This window comes from Bos indicus, chromosome 22 (assembly GCF_029378745.1).
Source record: "Bos indicus isolate NIAB-ARS_2022 breed Sahiwal x Tharparkar chromosome 22, NIAB-ARS_B.indTharparkar_mat_pri_1.0, whole genome shotgun sequence".
In the NCBI taxonomy this organism is placed as follows: domain Eukaryota; kingdom Metazoa; phylum Chordata; class Mammalia; order Artiodactyla; family Bovidae; genus Bos; species Bos indicus.
The window spans coordinates 12,058,062-12,077,498 of record NC_091781.1 but is presented as its reverse complement, the minus strand read 5'-3'; the positions used below and the strand labels follow the sequence as shown (position 1 = coordinate 12,077,498).

The 19,437-nt window shown below is 41.4% G+C and overlaps 1 protein-coding gene across 3 annotated transcripts in view; it reads left to right on the top strand.

Moving 5' to 3' along the window:
• Window positions 1-19,437, top strand: part of SCN10A (sodium voltage-gated channel alpha subunit 10) — an 88,845-nt gene that overhangs the window by 11,484 nt on the left and 57,924 nt on the right. For all 3 annotated transcript variants that reach the window (XM_070777259.1, XM_070777258.1, XM_070777257.1), the window contains exons 4-7: window positions 13,222-13,350; window positions 15,235-15,326; window positions 17,530-17,721; window positions 18,141-18,207. In XM_070777259.1, the coding sequence (XP_070633360.1) occupies window positions 13,222-13,350; window positions 15,235-15,326; window positions 17,530-17,721; window positions 18,141-18,207 (480 nt within the window). The remainder of the gene's footprint in view (window positions 1-13,221; window positions 13,351-15,234; window positions 15,327-17,529; window positions 17,722-18,140; window positions 18,208-19,437) is intronic.

Sequence of the window (19,437 nt, the reverse complement as noted above, 5' to 3'; positions counted from 1 at the left end):
TGCTAAATAATCCATAAACAATAGTGTATATTTTTGCAACAAATAATGTGGCAACAATGTTCGTAAATCAAAAATTATAGGAATATTAGGGTAAATAGACAAGAACATTGGAAGGGGCATTCCCTGGTGGTCCAGTGGTGAGGATTACATGCTTCCACTGCAGCGGGGTATGGGTTTGATCCCTGTTCAGGGAACTAAGATCACACATGCGGTGCAGAGCTGCCAAACAAACAAACACAAAATCCACATTGTAGGGGATTCCAGTTCCAGTGCAGTCGCTCGGTAATGTCCAACTCTTTGTGACCCCAGGGACTGCAGCATGCCAGGCCTCCCTGTCCATCACCAACTCCCAGAGTTTACTCAAACTCATGTCCATTGAGTCAGTGATGCCATCCAACCATCTCATCCTCTGTCATCCCCTTCTCCTCCTGCCTTCAATCTTTCCCAGAATCAGAGTCTTTTCAAATGAGTTACTTCTTCGTATCAGGTGGCCAAAGTATTGGAGTTTCAGCTTCAGCATCAGTCCTTCCAATGAATATTCAGGACTGATTTCCTTTAGGATTGACTGGTTGGATCTCCTTGCAATTCAAGGGACTTTCAAGAGTCCTCTCAACACCACAGTTCAAAAGCATCAATTCTTCATCCCACAGCTTTCTTTATAGTCCAACACTTACCATCCATACATGACTACTGGAAAAACCATAGCTTTGACTAGACAGACCTTTGTCCACAGAGTAATGTCTCTGCTTTTAATATGCTTGGCTGCAGTCACCATCTGTAGTGATTTTGGAGCCCCCAAAAATAAAGTCTCTATTTCCATTATTTCCCCATGGAAACAATGAAGTTTGCCATGAAGTGGTGGGACCAGATGCCATGATCTTTCTGAATGTTGAGTTTTAAGCCAACTTTTTCACTCTCCTGTTTCACTTTCATCAAGAAGCTCTCTAGTTCTTCTTCACTTTCTGCCATAAGGGTGGTGTCATTTGCATATATGAGGTTATTGATATTTCTCCCGGCAATCTTGATTCCAGCTTGTGCTTCATCCAGTCCAGCATTTCTCATGATGTACTCTGCATATAAGTTAAATAAGCAGGGTGACAATATACAGCTTTGATGTACTCCTTTCCAAATTTGGAACCGGTCTCTTGTTCCACATACAGTTCTAACTGTTGCTTCTTGACCTGCATACAGATTTCTCAGGAGGCAGGTCAGGTGGTCTGGTATTCCCATCTCTTTCAGAATTGTCCACAGTTTATTGTGATCCACACAGTCAAAGGCTTTGGCATAGTCAATAAAGCAGAAACAGATGTTTTTCTGGAACTCTCTTGCTTTTTCCATGATCCAGCGGATGTTGGCAATTTGATCTCTGTTTCTTCTGCCTTTTCTAAATCCAACTTGAACATCTGGAAGTTCACGGTTCACATATTGCTGAAGCCTGGCTTGGAGAATTTTGAGCATTACTTTACTATCATGTGAGATGAGTGCAATTGTGTGGTAGTTTGAGCATTCTTTGGAATTGCCTTTCTTTGGGATCGGAATGAAAACTGACCTTTTCCAGTCCTGTGGCCACTGCTGAGTTTTCCAAATTTGCTGGCATATTGAGTGCAGCACTTTCACAGCATCATCTTTCAGGATTTTAAACAGCTCAACTGGAATTCCATCACATCTACTGCTTTGTTTGTAGTACTGTTTCTTAAGGCCCACTTGACTTCACATTCCAGGATGTCTGGCTCTAGGTGAGTGATCACACCATCGTGAGTATCTGGGTTGTGAAGATCTTTTTTGTATAGTTCTTCTGTGCTTTCTTGCCACCTCTTCTAAATATCTTCTGCTTCTGTTAGGTCCATACCATTTCTGTCCTTTATTGAGCCCATCTTTGCATGAAATGTTCCCTTGGTATCTCTAATTTTCTTGAAGAGATAGCTAGTCTTTCCCATTCTATTGCTTTCCTCTATTTCTTTGCACTTATCACTGAGGAAGGCTTTCTTATCTTTTCTTGCTATTCTTTGGAACTCTGCATTCAGATGGGCATATCGTTTCTTTTCCCCTTTGCTTTTCGCTTCTCTTCTTTTCACAGCTATTTCTAAGGCCTCCTCAGACAACCATTTTGCCTTTTTGCATTTGTTTTTCTTGGGGATGGTCTTGATCACTGCCTCCTGTCCAAACCTCTGTCCATAGTTCTTCAGGTAATCTATCAGATCTAATCCCTTGAATCTATTTGTCACTTCCACTGTATAATCGTAAGGGATTTGATCAAGGTCATACCTGAATGGTCTAGTGGTTTTCCCTACTTTCTTCAAGTAGGGAAATTTAAGTCTGAATTTGGTAATAAGGAGTTCACGATCTGAGCCACAATCAGCTCCCACTCTTGTTTTTGCTAATGTAGAGAGCTTCTCCATCTTTGGCTGCAGAGAATATAATCAATCTGATTTCAGTATTGACCACCTGGTGATGTCCATGTGTAGAATCTTGTGTTTTTGGAAGAGGGTGTTTGCTATGACCAGTGCATTCTCTTGGTAAAACTCTATTAGCCTTTGCCCTGCTTCATTCTGTACTCCAGGGCCAAATTTGCCTGCTACTCCAGGTATGTCTTGACTTCCTACTTTTGCATTCCAGTCCCCAATAATGAAAAGGACATCTTTTTGGTATGTTAGTTCTAGAAGGTCTTGTAGGTCTTCATAGAACCGTTCAACTTCAGCTTCTTCAGCATTACTGGTTGGGGAATAGACTTGGATTACTGTGATATTGAATGGTTTGCCTTGGAAACAGAGATCATTCTGTTCTTTTTGAGATTGCATCCAAATACTGAATTTTGGACTCTCTTGTTAACTATGATGGCTACTCCATTTCTTCTAAGGGATTCTTGCCCACAGTAGCAGATATAATGGTCATCTGAGTTAAATTCACCCATTCCAGTCTATTCTAGTTTGCTGATTCCTAAAATGTCGATGTTCACTCTTGCCATCTCCTGTCTGACCACTTTCAATTTGCCTTGATTCATGGACCTGACATCCCAGGTTCCTGTGCAATATTGCTCTTTACAGCATTGGGCTTTATTTCTATCACCAGTCACATCCACAACTGGGTGTTGTTTTTACTTTGGTTCTGTCTCTTCATTCTTTCTGTAGTTATTTCCCCACTGATCTTAGTAGCATATTGGGCACCTACTGACCTGGGGAGTTCATCTTTCAGTGTCCTATCTTTTTGCCTTTTCATACTGTTCATGGAGTTCTCAAGGCAAGAATACTGAAGTGATTTGCCATTCCCTTCTCCAGCAGACCATGTTTTTTCAGAACTCTCCACCACGACCCGTCCATCTTGGGTGGCCCTACACAGCCTCATAGTTTCATTGAGTTAGACAAGGCTGTTGTCCACGTGATCAGATTGGTTAGTTTTCTGTGATTGTGATTTTCAGTCTGTCTGCCCTCTGATGGAGAAGGATAAGAGGCATATGGAAGCTTCCTGATGGGAGAGACTGACTTGAGGGGGAAACTGGGACTTTTTCTGATGGGCGGGGCCATGCTCAGTTCAGTTCAGTTCAGCTCAGTCACTCAGTCATGTCCGACTCTTTGCGACCCCATGAATCGCAGCACACCAGGCCTCCCTGTCCATCACCAACTCCCAGAGTTCACTCAGACGCACGTCCGTTGAGTCAGTTATGCCATCCAGCCATCTCATCCTCTGTCGTCCCCTTTTCCTCCTGCCCCCAATCCCTCCCAGCATCAGAGTCTTTTCCAGTGAGTCAACTCTTCGCATGAGGTGGCCCAAGTATCAGAGTTTCAGCTTTAGCATCAGTCCTTCCAAAGAACACCCAGGACTGATCTCCTTCAGAATGGACTGGTTGGATCTCCTCTCAGTCCAAGGGACTTTCAAGAGTCTTCTCCAACACCACAGTTCAAAAGCATCAATTCTTTGGCACTCAGCTTTCTTCACAGTCCAACTCTCACATCCATACATGACTACTGGAAAAACTATAGCGTTGACTAGACGGACCTTTGTTGGCAAAGTAATGTCTCTGTTTTTGAATATGCTATCTAGGTTGGTCATAACTTTCCTTCCAAGGAGTAAACGTCTTTTAATTTCATGGTTGCAATCACCATCTGCAGTGATTTTGGAGCCCCCAAAAATAAAGTCTGACACTGTTTCCATCTGTTTGCCATGAAGTGATGGGACCAGATGCCATGATCTTCGTTTTCTGAATGTTGAGCTTTAAGCCAACTTTTTCACTCTCCTCTTTTACTTTCATCAAGAGGCTTTTTAGTTCCTCTTCACTTTCTGCCTAAGGGAGGTGTCATCTGCATATCTGGGGTTATTGATATTTCTCCCAGCAATCTTGATTCCAGCTTGTGCTTCTTCCAGCCCAGCGTTTCTCATGATGTACTCTGCATATAAGTTAAATAAGCAGGGTGACAATATACAGCCTTGATGTACTACTTTTCCTATTTGGAACCAATCTGTTGTTCCACGTTCAGTTCTAACTGTTGCTTCCTGACCAGCATATAGGTTTCTCAAGAGGTAGGTCAGGTGGTCTGGTATCCCCATCTCTTTCAGAATTTTCCACAGTTTATTGTGATCCACACAGTCAAAGGCTTTGGCATAGTCAATAAAGCAGAAATAGATGTTTTTCTGGAACTCTCTTGCTTTTTCCATGATCCAGCGGATGTTGGCAATTTGATCTCTGTTTCTTCTGCCTTTTCTAAATCCAACTTGAACATCTGGAAGTTCACGGTTCACATATTGCTGAAGCCTGGCTTGGAGAATTTTGAGCATTACTTTACTATCATGTGAGATGAGTGCAATTGTGTGGTAGTTTGAGCATTCTTTGGAATTGCCTTTCTTTGGGATCGGAATGAAAACTGACCTTTTCCAGTCCTGTGGCCACTGCTGAGTTTTCCAAATTTGCTGGCATATTGAGTGCAGCACTTTCACAGCATCATCTTTCAGGATTTGGAATAGCCCAACTGGAATTCCATCACCTCCACTAGCTTTGTTTGTAGTGATGCTTTCTAAGGCCCATGTGACTTCACATTCCAGGATGTCTGGCTCTAGGTGAGTGATCACACTATCGTGATTATCTTGATCATGAAGATCTTTTTTGTACAGTTGTTCTGTGTATTCTTGCCATCTCTTCTTTATATCTTCTGCTTCTATTAGGTCCATACCATTTCTGTCCTTTATCGAGCCCATCTTTGCATGAAATGTTCCCTTGGTATCTCTAATTTTGTTGAAGAGATCTCTAGTCTTTCCCATTCTGTTGTTTTCCTCTATTTCTTTGCATTGATTGCTGAGGAAGGCTTTCTTATCTTTTCTTGCTATTCTTTGGAACTCTGCATTCAGATGCTTATATCTTTCCTTTTCTCCTTTGCTTTTTGCTTCTCTTCTTTTCACAGCTATTTGTAAGGTCTCCCCAGACAGCCATTTTGGTTTTTTGCATTTCTTTTCCATGGAAATGGTCTTGATCCCTGTCTCCTGTACAGTGCCACAAACGTCCATCCATAGTTCATCAGGCACTCTATCTATCAGATCTAGTCCCTTAAATCTAGGGAGGCCTAGTGGCTCAGAGGTTAAAGTGTCTGCCTGCAAGGCGGGAGACCCAGGTTCAGTTCCTGGGTTGGGAAGACCCCCTGGAGAAGGAAATGGCAACCCACTCCAGTGCTCTTGCCTGGAAAATTCTATGGATGGAGGAGCCTGGTAGGCTACTGTCCATGGGGTCACAAAAAGTCAGACATGACTGAGTGACTTTACTCTACAGGAAAAATTGCCACTTTTATAACATATATAATTGTATCTCCCAATTTATATAAGCTTTCTTTTATATTCTTCCATAAGAGTTGACATCTTCTGTAAAGTTCTTACGTATCTTGTCTCTAGATACATTACCATTTTGTTACCCTTTTGAATATTTCTATTGCTAAAATAAATTGATGTTATTAAATTTATGTATATTGGTTTTGCATTCAGCAACCTTGTAGAACTCCTTAACAATTATTATTCAAACAGTTATATCATCTGCAAATAATGAGGAAATTGCTTCTTTCTTTATGATTCTTATACCACTTGTTTATTTTTCCTGTCTTATTAAACTGGCCAGGACTTTCAGGACAATGCTGAATTGATGCTATAATAGTAACCATATTTCTTTTGTTCTTGGTTCTAAAGAATATGCATCTAATATTTCACTATTATCATGATGACTATGGGATTCTTATAAGATACTTCCCTTATCAAGTTATGGAAATTCCTTTTCACTTCTGGTTTAAGAGTTTCATTTTGAATGAGTATTGGTTTTTATCAATATTTCTATTCTTATTATCATATAGTCTTTTATTTATTAATATAGTAGGTTACAGTAATAAATTTGCTAATCTCTTTTAATGCTTCTAGCTTGATCAATGCTGGATTCAGTTTGCCAACATTTCATTTGATCTGTCTAGGTAAATGAGGCTGACTTATAATCTTCTCTCATGAGCCAACCCTTTGGGTTGCTTTTCCATCTCTGCTTCACTGTCTTCCTTCTATATTGGCCCTGAGAACTCCAAATTCTCACTCTGCTCTGCAGAACAATTCAGCTCTCCATCCCCCCATGGCATTTCTCAATAAGTGATCAAAGAATTTTCACTAAAAATCTCTCAGTAGCTTCTAAAACATTTGACAGATTCAGAAGAAAAAGCAATGTAATCATTTTACGCACAGATCATTTAAAAATCTGAAATGTAAAATTAATTGTCATTTACATAGAATTTCTGACTTTTCATGTTTTTTAGAGCAGTGTATGAACTTCAAGGACTGCCTTAGTTCATACTGGTTAACATGGAGTTAGTTATGGAATTAATCCTCTATCTTAATTAATGTATTTTATTGTCCTATTTCATTATGTTTACATTTGTTGTTTACTTTTGTTAAACTTGCATTTTTCATCATTACCATTGCATAGTATCACAATTCAAAGAATGAACTATAATTGTAAAAGTGATTTGCAGAAATATAATAGTGATGAAAATAGAAAAATAAATCCTATAAGTAATAAATGGACTTCATCAAAGCAAAAAGCTTGACTCTGTATGTCATAAGTGGACAATCAATGTGGATAATCACACAAAAGCAGATAAAAATAAATAAGAAAACAGGGAGATGACAATGAATAATGATACATTTTATTGGATCAATGAACCTTTTGGTCAAGAGTGTGTGTATTAGTTGCTCAGTCATGTCTGACTCTTTGCGACCCCATGGACTGTAGCCCTCCAGACTCCTCTGTCCCTGGAATTCTCCAGGTAAGAATACTGGAGTGGGTCGCCATTTCCTTCTCCAGAGAATCTTCCCAACTCAGGGGTCAAACCTAGGTCTCCTACATTGCAAGCAGATTCTTTATTGTCTGAGCCACCAGGGAAGCCCCTTTGTTCTAATACCTAATTTATTATCCCTTAACATTTTATCAAATAATAATAGAAGACTTCCAAAAACTTCCATACTATATTCTAATTTATCAACCTCACTTTTAAACCAACTGACTGTCCCTAGTACAAACGCAAAAAAAAAGGATTTCCAGTACAAAATTGTCAAAATTCCATGTTAAAGGTTGAAAGATATAAAAACTATAGAGTCATCATTTGCCTTCATAGCAAAAATAAGCACAATTATACCTTTGCTGATAAGATATAAAACTAGCTTCAAAAATAACAAATATTGTGGTTGGAAAGAAAGCAAGAAATAATCAGTACAATTCCTTTATCAGAGCTATTGGATTTCTTATAATGTGACTGGCATTTAAAAATCGATGACTGTTATGTATGTAAACAAGCAGACACTGTACTTCATAGTTGAGTAAAATGATTGAATAAATCAGTTGTCAGTATAGATTCACCATATATGTGAGAGAGAAGTATTCGATAGCTTTTTGACCTATTTTTCATGAAGCTGATTTTAAAAGAAGAGATTTCTGGTTTAATTAAACTTAGTTTGTCAATTATGAAATAGACTTAAAAAAGTACATTAACTCCTACACCAATGTTCATAGAGTCATTATTCACAATACTTGAAAAGTGGTTTCCAAATGTCCCATCAACAGATAAATGGACAAATGTCCAAGAAATAAATGGTAAACAAAATGTGGTATGTATATATGATGAAATATTGTTCAGCCTTAAAAATGAATGAGATTCTGATATTTGCCACAACATGGATGAAGCTTTAAAATACTATGCTAAGTTGAATTTGCCAGATACGAAAAAGGACCAGTATTGTATTGATATGATTCCTCTTATACTAGGTACCTAGAATAGGCAAATTTATGGAGATGGGGAAGGTAGAATAGTGGTTGTCAGGGAACAGGGGAAGGAGAAATGGGGAGTTGCCTAATGAGTTTCTGTTTGAGATGATGAAAAAGTTTTAGAGATGGATATACTTTGGTGATGTTTGCACAATTTTATGAATGTATTTAATGCTGCTGAATTATATACTTAAAATGGTTATTTAAAGTAGTAAGTTTTTTATTATATGTATTTTACCACAATGGAAAGAAAAGATAGTTAAATTGATATTAAAGAAGCTCTAGCTACATGAGCAGCAAGGAAATGTATCTTCCACTATATCAATGGAAGATGTTGCTTCCAGATGCAGTATGGTGCTTATTGGTGAAAATAGTGGAGGTCTGTCTATAGCATGCCTCCAGACCCTGATTTGCTGTTGAGGGACATCATGGAAGTTGTGATTATAAACTGATTGTGGTCACTTAGTATATGTCTCCTCAGCCAATAGGACTGAAACAAAAAGTGAGTACAGGATACTTTTGCACACTGAATTGCTCTGGCTGGCAAACAACAACAACAAAGAAAGGTTTTGCAGTGTTTTCTACTAAGAAATCAAATCTTTTAAAATGAGTATTTCTGTGGCTATGCATAGCATGTCTCAGTAATATATTTAGGATGTTGAATAGTCTGGATCTTTGACTTCAGGGTCTAAATACCAGGGTTTTTAAACGATTAAATATCACAACTTCTTAAAACTGAACAGTGGTGCAAACAGCTCAGTGGCTGAGAGTTCGACATTTTCCCAGTACCAATGATTTTCTTCACTCATCAGGAAAAACACTTAAGGTATGTCTTTGCATATTAAAAATCACATCCAAATGCTGCATCTGAACATGCAAACATACCCTGTGAGGCTAATGTCACCAGAGAGAGGATGTAACTCCGTCAGCTGCTGTCTCCCCAGCTGAGACCTTTTACCTGGCTTGCAGTGGCACTAAGCCGGGCTCTTGTTCTCTGGTGAAACTCTGAAAATAGTCTTCAGAGAGAACTCTCTCCATAATTTCTAGATCTGAATTTGATGTGAAAGGCCAGAAATAATCTGTCAAAGCTTCCCAACAACCTATAATTCTGAGTTAAGATTTTCTAATTTAGAAAACATAAAGAGCGGGGGGAAACCCAACAAGCTATGGGAGCTGACAGCTCAAGCAGCTCCCCAGCCAGATATAGATTTCTTTGTGAATGATTTCAAACAGCATTTCTCCTCTCACAGATAGGAAAAAAACGTTACTGCTATTTGCCTTTTAATCTGATTTTTACTTTTAGTTAAGATACACAGATACAAGGTTTAAAAGGTCACACAGCTCCATAAAGATTCAAACAAAAACAGCAATTTCATGTTTCTCATCTCCTTACACCTAATCTGTATTTTTAGAGGCAACCACTCTGGTGTTTTTTTTTGTTTTTTGTTTTTTTTTTTTGCCTACTGCTTTCTTTGATACCTCTTGTTCTCTAATAATATACTCAGACTACTATTTTAAAAAAATTTTTCCACATTAGATATTATCTATTGGCTTTCTGTTATAGAAAAGAAAGGGATTAACTCCACATATAAACACTTATTTTCTCTTTCTGAAAAGAGAAAATATTTACACTTATTTTTTCTCTTTCAAAAATTATAGCTATAATTTTTGGTTAGAGAATCAGACAATATGGACACTGCCTGACTATATATACGATGATAGAATAGTATTGCTAAGCAAATACTACTCACAGCTGTATCATGCAGTATATTTTGCTTATATATATATATATATATATATATATATATACACACACACACATATATATTGCTTTCTCTGGAGTTAATAAGGACTTCATTTCTTCCTTTGCTCAGTTTTCTATGTATTTATCACTAATTTGTACCCAAAGTCTTCTCCAGAGGTTTAATTATTGCTTAAGTTTACTTGAATGTATCAGATTATCCATCGATTTCTATTTTTCTTGGGAAAATCCCTCTTAGTGTCCTTCAACTGCTGCTTCAGTTTGGTCTAGATGTTCCCTCAATGTGATGAACAGATCTTTTCCAGAGATTTTTCTTTCTCCATCCTCTTTTGGATCCCATTTGTCACTTTCCTGAATCCCATATCCTCCTCTTTATTGATTACTTCCTTGTTTTGGTGGGACATATCATCTAAGCAATGGCACCCCACTCCAGTACTCTTGCCTGAAAAATCCCATGGGCGGAGGAGCCTGGTAGGCTGCAGTCCATGGGGTCGCGAAGAGTCGGACACGACTGAGCGACTTCACTTTCACTTTTCACCTTCATGCATTGGAGAAGGAAATGGCAACGCACTCCAGTGTTCTTGCCTGGAGAATCCCAGGGACGGGGGAGCCTGGTGGGCTGCCGTCTATGGGGTCGCACAGAGTCGGACAGGACTGAGGCGACTTAGCAGCAGCAGCAGCAGCAGCAGCATCTAGTAACTTTTTTAGATGGGTTGGTGGGAAATAAATTTTCTGAGACTTGGCATATCTTTATTCTACCCTCATCTAAACAGTTTAGCTGGAGAAGCAATTCTATATTAGAAATTATTTTCCTCAAAAATTTAAGGCATTGTTCTTTTGTCTTACAACCTCCAATTTTTGCTCTGAAGAAATCTGGTGCTATTTTGATTCTCAGTCCTTTGTATGTAACCTCTGATTTTCACTCCTTCAGAGAAAGTTAGGCTTTTTTGTTTGTGTAAAATGTTCTCAAATTTTGTGGTGTTGTGCCTTGCTATGAACATTTTTCGTTCATTTTCCTGAACACTCATGGATATTTTAGCTGACTAGATCCTTCAGTTTAGGGAAATTTTCTTATACTATTTGTTTGATAATTGTTTCCTGTATATTTCCTTCTCTATTTCTTTTTGGATCTCCCTTTAATCAGACATTGTACCTATTGGTCTAAGTCTCTAATTTTCATATTTTTAATCACCTCTTATTTATTTCTTTTTGTTCCACTTTCTGTGAGATTTCACCTGTGTTTCTAGCCCTTCTATTAATGTTTTAATTTTGCTATCATATTTTTGCTTTCAAAGTGTTCGCTTTTGTCCTTTGAATGTTCTAGTTTGTAGCCTTCTGTTTGTACCCACTGTCTTCTCATCTCCTAACTCTCTAAAAATATTAATGATTGGGATATTTCCTAAATCTACTTCTCTCTGCATTCTCCCTTTTTCTTTTTCTTTCCTGTTTCGTTCCTTTAGTCTTTAGTGTTAGAAGTATCCTTCAGATTCCTGATGCTCAGTGGCTGCCTGAATATATTAAAAGGGCAGCATCTTCCTGAGCTGTTAACCTGACTGCCAAGCTTATAGGAACTTACCGAGGGGAAGAAGTGGGTGGGTGGCAGGGTTGCTGCCTTTTAGTACATATGTAAATTTTTCTTTCATACCCCTGTGTCAGGATGCAGCTCTCTCCCTCTTATTCAGTCAGTCTATTTCCAGATCAGAGGAGGCAGTTCCTCTCTGAATGGGTGGTGTGGGGTGGTATTTAGAAAGCCCAATTGCTTGTTAATAAAGACTTTCAAGCTCTCTTTACAGACCCACTTGCCCCTGTCTCCCTGGGCTCCACTTTCAGAGACATTTAACATCCCTAAGTCCTAAGCAGCTCTGCTATCTGGGTTGGCTTGCTTCTGGGAAGTCCCTGCTTCCAGCTTTCCAGGGTCTGCTCTGCCAGTTACCATTCATCCGTCTTAACTCTAATTTCCAAAATGCTGTTGTGTTCTCCATTACATTGCCCTAGTGAATATATACTTTTTTAAAAGTTCCTTTTACTACCATTTAAGAATTTCCAAAAGGTTGGAGGTAAATACATTTTCAATCTGCCATATTCAATCAAAAGTCTTTTCATTTTTCATACCAGTGTTTCTGTTGATGTATGGCAAAACCAATACAATATTGTAAAGTAATTAGCCTCCAATTAAAATAAATAAATATAAATTTAAAAAAAATTAAAAAAAAGAATCTTATAATTTAAAAAAATGTAGGGTATCTAAAATTAGGTGTGATTTATGCATGCATCTATGTCCCTTTGGGCAGTAGTTCTCAAAGGGTAGTTCCTCAGGCCAGCAGCATTAGGCTGAGCTGGGAACTTGTTAGAAATGCAAATTCTTGGGCTCTACCCCAGACTTACCGAATCAGAAACTCTGGGCTGACAACCTGGAAATCTGTGCTTGAACAAGCTTTCCATGGGGTCAGTCAGATCTGTGCTGGAGTCTGAGAACAACTGCTGTTGGTGAGTGAGGCATTCTGAACACTAGAGAAACACTCCCCTACTCTCAACCTCAGCTTCAGAGCCTTCTCCTCAAATCCAGACCCAAAATGTGTCCAACAGAATAAAAAGGCTCTTTTGAGATGACTTCCTCTAACAGGACCCATCCTCCTGAGAAAATGTGTATGAATTCAGATGCTTTTCTCTTCCATGACACCTAGTTATTTACTGCTTTAGATAGTAAACAGACCAGGATCCCTGAGGCCAGAAATGCCAGCAGGCCAAGCATGGCATGAGAAGAAAAGACTGGGAAGCAGAGAAGTCTGGAGAGGGGGGATGCAGTCAGATCTCCTCCCTCTTCCATATTTTCAGTCAAATTGAGGGAGGAACTGCCGGCTTCCTTCAGGGCAGGGAGCCTTGAGGAACCTCATGGAACAGGAAGAGCTTTGTTTGGAACCCTGCGGTGGTTGCATGCCCTCACCCTCTGCCCACCTTCAAAGCAGCCGAGGCTGCTAGTCATCCCAGCCACGTACGTCCCTCCCCACCCCAGCCATCTCTGCGACTCCTCTGAGTTCCTCCATCTGCGGCTCATCTCCCTAGCCTCCCCTCATCTCCTTCCCTACCTTGGATGCTCTTTGCACATTCTCCTTTGGAACAATCACAACCACTCTCTCTCTGAGCTCTCTCCAAGGTGCAGTTAACACTCCCTTTCCATCTTCCCTCCCAGATATGTCTTCACTGTCATCTATACCTTTGAAGCCTTGATAAAGATATTGGCAAGAGGATTTTGTCTAAATGAGTTCACTTACCTAAGAGATCCTTGGAACTGGCTGGATTTCAGTGTCATCACTCTGGCGTGAGTATTTCTCCACAGTGATCTGGACACACATTATAGGTGTGTCCAGAAAAACATCTACTTCTGCTTTTTTGATTATGCCAAAGCCTTTGACTGTGTGGATCACAACAAACTGTGGAAAATTCTTTAAGAGATGAGAATATCAGACCACCTTACCTACCTCCTGAGAAACCTGTATGCAGGTCAAGAAGGAACAGTTAGAACCGGATATGGAACAACAGACTGGTTCCAAATTGGGAAAAAAAAATACTCCAAGGCTGTATATTGTCATCCTGCTTATTTAACTTATTTGCAGAGTACATCGTGAAGTGCTGGGTTGGATGAAGCACAAGCTGGAATCAAGATTGCCAGGAGAAGTATCAATAATCTCAGATACGCAGATGACACCACCCTTATGGCAGAAAGTGAAGAACTAAAGAGCCTCTTGACGAAAGTGAAAGAGGAGGATGAAAAAGCTGGCTTAAAGCTCAACATTCAGAAAACTAAGATCATGGCATCTGGTCCCATCACTTCATGGTAAATAGATGGGGAAACAATGGAAACAGTGACATACTTGTGTTTTGGGGGCTCCAAAATCACTGCAGACGGTGATTGGAGCTGTGAAATTAAAAGATGCTTTTAGTTTTTGCTCCTTGGAAGAAAAGCTATGACCAACCTAGACAGCATATTAAAAAGCAGAGACATGACTTTGCCAACAAAGGTCCATCTAGTCAAAGCTATGGCTTTTCCAGTAGTCATGTATGGATGTGAGAGTTGGACTATAAAGAAAGCTGAGAGATGAAGAATTGATGCTTTTGAACTGTGGTGTTGGAGAGGACTCTTGAGAGCCCCTTGAACTGCAAGGAGATCCAACTAGTCAATCCTAAAGAAAATCGGTCCTGAATATTCATCGGAAGGACTGATGCTGAAGCTGAAACTCCGATACTTTGGCCACCTGATGCAAAGAAGTGACTCATTTGAAAAGTGACTCATTTGCTGGGAAAGATTGAAGGCAGGAGGAGAAGCGGATGACAGAAGATGAGATGGTTGGATGGCATCACTGACTCAATGGACATGAGTTTGAGTAAACTCTGGGAGTTGGTGATGGACAGGGAGGCCTGGCGTGCTGCAGTCCATGAGGTCGCAAAGAGTTGGACATGATGACTGAGTGACTGAAGTGAAACAGGCTGCCATTCTGGGGGTGTTATCCTTATCTCTTTCCAGCTTCCTCATTTGGGACTCTGTGGCCCAGGGTATCTTTGCCAAAGACTCTTGCTTTGGGAGTCATTTTCCAGAGTTAGTCCCATACCCTCAGGGAGAAGTTGGAGACCTTAAATCTGAGCTGATAATTGGCCTGTCAAAGTGGATCAGCTTTGTACCTCCTGAACATGAAGATCTTTCCCTGAGGAACCAGTGCCCAAGGAGATGGGTTGGCCACACACCATCTGCATGGTAGTACACAGAATCTTCTAGATCACAATGGTGTGGTGGTGGTTTAGCTGCTAAGTCATGTCCAACTCTTGTTATCCCATGGACTGTAGCCCACCAGGCTCCTCTGTCCATGGGATTTCCCAGATAAGAATATTGGAGTGGGTTGCCATTTCCTTCTCCAGGGAATCTTCCTGACCCAGGGATTGAAGCTAGGTGTCCTGCATTGCAGGCGGATTCTTTACCACTGAGCCACCAGGGAAGTTCTTGCATCTTCTCAAAGAGGCCACTCTGAAAAATATTGCCATAATTAAATCAGGGTTCATGTCAGTCCATGGATGCAAGTGCCAGTAGATTCTCAGAGTCTGTTCTGGGTACTTCCTAGGCTTGTGTTGCCCAAAATTGCCTGTGTTTATGCTGCATAAATTCCCAAGACCCTGTTCATGCAGAGATGCTGACTGATTTCTGGTCCTACAGCTACGCTGGTGAAGTGACAGATCTCCGAGGGATCTCAGGCCTACGGACGTTCAGAGTCCTTAGAGCTTTAAAAACCGTGTCTGTGATCCCAGGTGAGTGGCTTTAACCAGCATATTTACTCATAGAGCTTATATTGGTTTCCACAGCCTAACATCCCACTTTGATTTTCATAAACAGCCTATAAATTGCCAGAATATGGACTATTGTCCTCATTTAAGAGAGAAACTGAGGCCCAGAGAGTAGAAAACACAATCCCAAATCCTCATCACTAGAGGCAGTTGTGACCTGGAAACCTCGTGTCCTGATTCTTAGCCAGCGCTCTATCCAGAGTAACTCATGCTGTCCATAACGGACAAAAAGATCAGGTCCTTGTTTTACATTCTCATTGTGGGATTCAGGCAAGCCTCCAGTCAGATTCTTTTATACTTGAAACCAAAATGTAAGCTTGAAAACAGAGAAGAAGGGAAAAGGCAGTCCTAGGCTCTGGTGGTTGTCTTTCCCATTTTCATGAATCTGAACATATAAGCCTCAGCCCTGCCTTCAGACCCACAGAAGAGAAAATAATTAGACAATTCTTGATTACAGACAATTCAGAAATGGAAATAGTCCCCCAGGGCTGATCTTATTGGGCCTCCAATATCTCTGTTGCCACATGATACTCCTCAACCCCCTCTGGGTTGATGGAGGGGATGGTGAGGCCTGAGACCAGGTAATGGCCTTGAGATGGGACTCAAGGCTTCCCCCTTGTGGCCTAATGGGTTGTCTCCCCTCCCTCACCCAAAAACCCCTGCCCTCACCTGGAAACAGAAATACATACGCTAGAGAAGTCCCTTTCCACAGTTCTGCATCTGGCTCTGCAGGAAATGACTGGAAAGTCTTTGCCAACTTCCACTGAACAAAGAAAATCATGAAGAATCATTTTCTTCATGAAGAGAATCACAGCAATAAGTAGTCAGTTCTTCCCCTTAGTATCTCTCTCACCTACTCAGCCAGGAAGACCCTGAATTTTGTGTACAACACCTGGCCTATGGAGACTCCCCTCCTGCCTCATCTCTCTCCTGTACCCACCTCCAGAAGCTTCCTGTGGTTCCACAGATACTCAAAGCTTTTGCTCATCACGCAGCCCCAGGCCACACTGCTCCTCTGTTAGGAAAGTCCCTTCTCCTCTTCACTCAATTCATACGCATCCTCAGGGTTCTGCCATGCTCTGACTTCCTCAAAGAGGCTCCCTGGTCCTTCCCATCTTCCTCAACCCCCGACCCGACCCTACGCCCACCCCCAGGCTTCTGTGATGGACTGTTTCTCCGTGTGCCCACCTACTCACTGATGCTATCTAGTTCTCCCTCACTCGTCAGACAGCCCCACAACAGACCAGTGCCTTAACCATTGCTTGGCTCCTGAGAGGGAACCAAGCAGGGCAGAGGGTGCTCGGTGGATTATTTGGCCAAAAAGACAAGGCAAGGCTAGATCGCAGCTTGCTTCTCTGCTTAGAGCTCTTTCTGTTACTTAGAAATCTGCTTTTCCAAAGAAGGTGATTTCCTTTGCCAGAGCAATAAATCATCCTTCCTTAAACAAGCAGGGGCCCCATCTGAGCAGCTCAGATTCTCTGTTTCTTCCTCAGTGGCTCTCAGTGGCTCTCATGGCCTCACTCTATTGCTGTGCTCATCCCTCTGTCTTTCTGTCCCTGTCTTGTTCTATCTCCCTGTATCTCTCCCTCCCTCTCTCCATTTCTTCCTTCTTCTTCCTTTTCTTCCACCTCCTCCTCTTTCTTTCCTTTTCCTCCTCTTCCTCTTTTCCTCCTTTCTTCTTTTCTTCTTCTCCTCCTTTCTCTTGCTCTCTCTCACACACCAATGTTCCTATGTCCCCAAGCCTCAAGCTGCCTCCCAGGACTGAGATAAGGACAGACAGACAGATACCAAATGACTGGAGTGAAATTGGCAGCCTCCTGCTAGGCCTAGTACCTGGAGCACAGCAGGCACTCAATAATTATTTTTTCATCAGATTGCTACTGTCTGGAATTTATTCACTTTAAGAAGATTTTAATAATGCATAGCCTGGGTCTCAGTTGCCTCATCTTTACAATTGGACAATATTCTCTTCCTATCTGCCTCTCAGGCTTATGGCAAGGTTCAGATGAGGGACTGGGCTTGAAACTGCCCTAGAGTTTGTAAAATATCTCACACCTGTGTGTAATGAAAGGGTAGGAAGGCTAAGATGCAAGCGTGCCAGGCACACGTGTGTGCTCTGTGTGTGCGATGTCATCCATGTAGAAGTACCACTGTCATCTTCCCACAGGGCTGAAGGTCATCGTGGGGGCCCTGATCCACTCGGTGAAGAAGCTGGCTGACGTGACCATTCTCACTGTCTTCTGCCTGAGTGTCTTTGCCCTGGTGGGCCTGCAGCTCTTCAAGGGCAACCTCAAGAACAAATGTGTCAAGAACTGCATGGTTGTCAATGAGACAGCCAATTACTCCTCTCACGAAAATCGGGAGTGGAATTACTGCCAAGGGGACCAAGGTCTGGTTGGTGGGGAGTGTGACGCCTCTTTATACCTGTGCAGACATATATTTTGATTGAAATTCTTCTCATGAGTTGTGTTTTACTTTGGGGACCCCCATTCTCGGTTGTCCAATGTCCCTTTCACAAGGAAATGAGTCCAGAGGCAAGTCATTCTGCCTCTGCTGGAGGATTCTGCCTCTGCACAAGGCTGAGGCCACAGCTCAGCTTCTCTCTTCCCAGATGAGACATTTCCCCTTCCCAGCTCCCAGCATACCCACGGAGGGCACGCAGTCAAGGATATCCTCCTTGCTCAGGCAGAAGTCTCAGCAGGTGTTGCTTTCACCACTCAAGGCTTGAGTTGAGGGTTGAGAACCATATGTGAGACTTCTGCTGCTTCCTTTATTTTGCAGATTATTATACCAACAAGGAAGGCACTTCTGACCCCTTACTCTGTGGCAATGGATCTGATGCAGGGTGAGTGTTCAAGCCATAACAAAACACCAGTGCCCAGCAGCCCTTCCTCCTTTTTGTCATCAGTTCTTTCTGGGTAAAGCCTAGGTTGAAAGTCCTGAGGAAAATGTGGAAATTAATAAGCCATGGCCTCTGCCATCCCAGGCTCATGGGAAGAGAGTGTATGAGTAAGCTCTTGTTATGAAACAAACATCCCCAAGATTTTTGTGACTTAAAACACCAGCCATTTATTTAGCTCAGTTCTGTGCATCTGCACCTGAGATCAGCCTGGTGTTCCTCTGACATTGACTGGACTCATTCATGCATCTGCAGACAGTGGACAGATTATCAGGGGTCCAGCTAATCCAGGATGGCCTCAGCTTGGGTGTCTTGTCTCTGTTCCGCATGGTTTCTCACCCCCCAGCAGACTAGCCCAGGCTTATTCTCCTATTGGAGGCAGGATTCCGAGAGAGAGAATGGAAATGTGCAAGGTCTCTGGAGGCCTAGGCTTACAACTGGCATAATGTCACTTCTACTGCATCCTGTTGACCCAAGTTGCAGGGCACAAGTGAGTCCAGATCCAAGAAATGGAGGAACAGACTCACCTCTTGATGGGAAAACTTGCAACATCATATTGAAAGGGGTATGGAGACGGGAAAGGGAATAATTATGGTCATTTTTGCAAACAATCTGCCCAAGAAAGGAAGTAATATTTATTAAATATGTTTTGTGTCAAATGCTCTTCATTTAGTTGTCACAACTCCATCACATGGGTTTCATTATCCTCATATAATTGAGGAAGAGACACATGCCTCAGACTTTGCAATTTCAAATTCTTACAGAGGCCAGACACAAAACAACATGTGTCTAGAATGTGAGGAATGGGCTGGGTGGGTACCAAGACCATGAGAGTTAACGCGCCAGCCAAAGTGGCAGCCACTTCCCAGTTCAGCTTTTGGTTATCATGTGGAAACATGGATCCACTGCTTCCAGATGATCCAGGTTTTTAAAAGAGAGACAGGAAATTTCGATTTTTATGTAAACTTTCTTAACTATAAACATTGACTACAAATTCCAAAAAATATCTACATATTGTGGGCCAAACACAATATTTTAGCAATGCAAATTCAGCCAGCAATCTGCCAGTTTGTGAGCTCTGATGCATTTACATAAAGATGCTGTGCTATGGAGAACCAGTGCTGTCCTAGAGGCTCCCTGGGCTGGGAAAACACAGCAAGGTGATGGTGTGAGGCA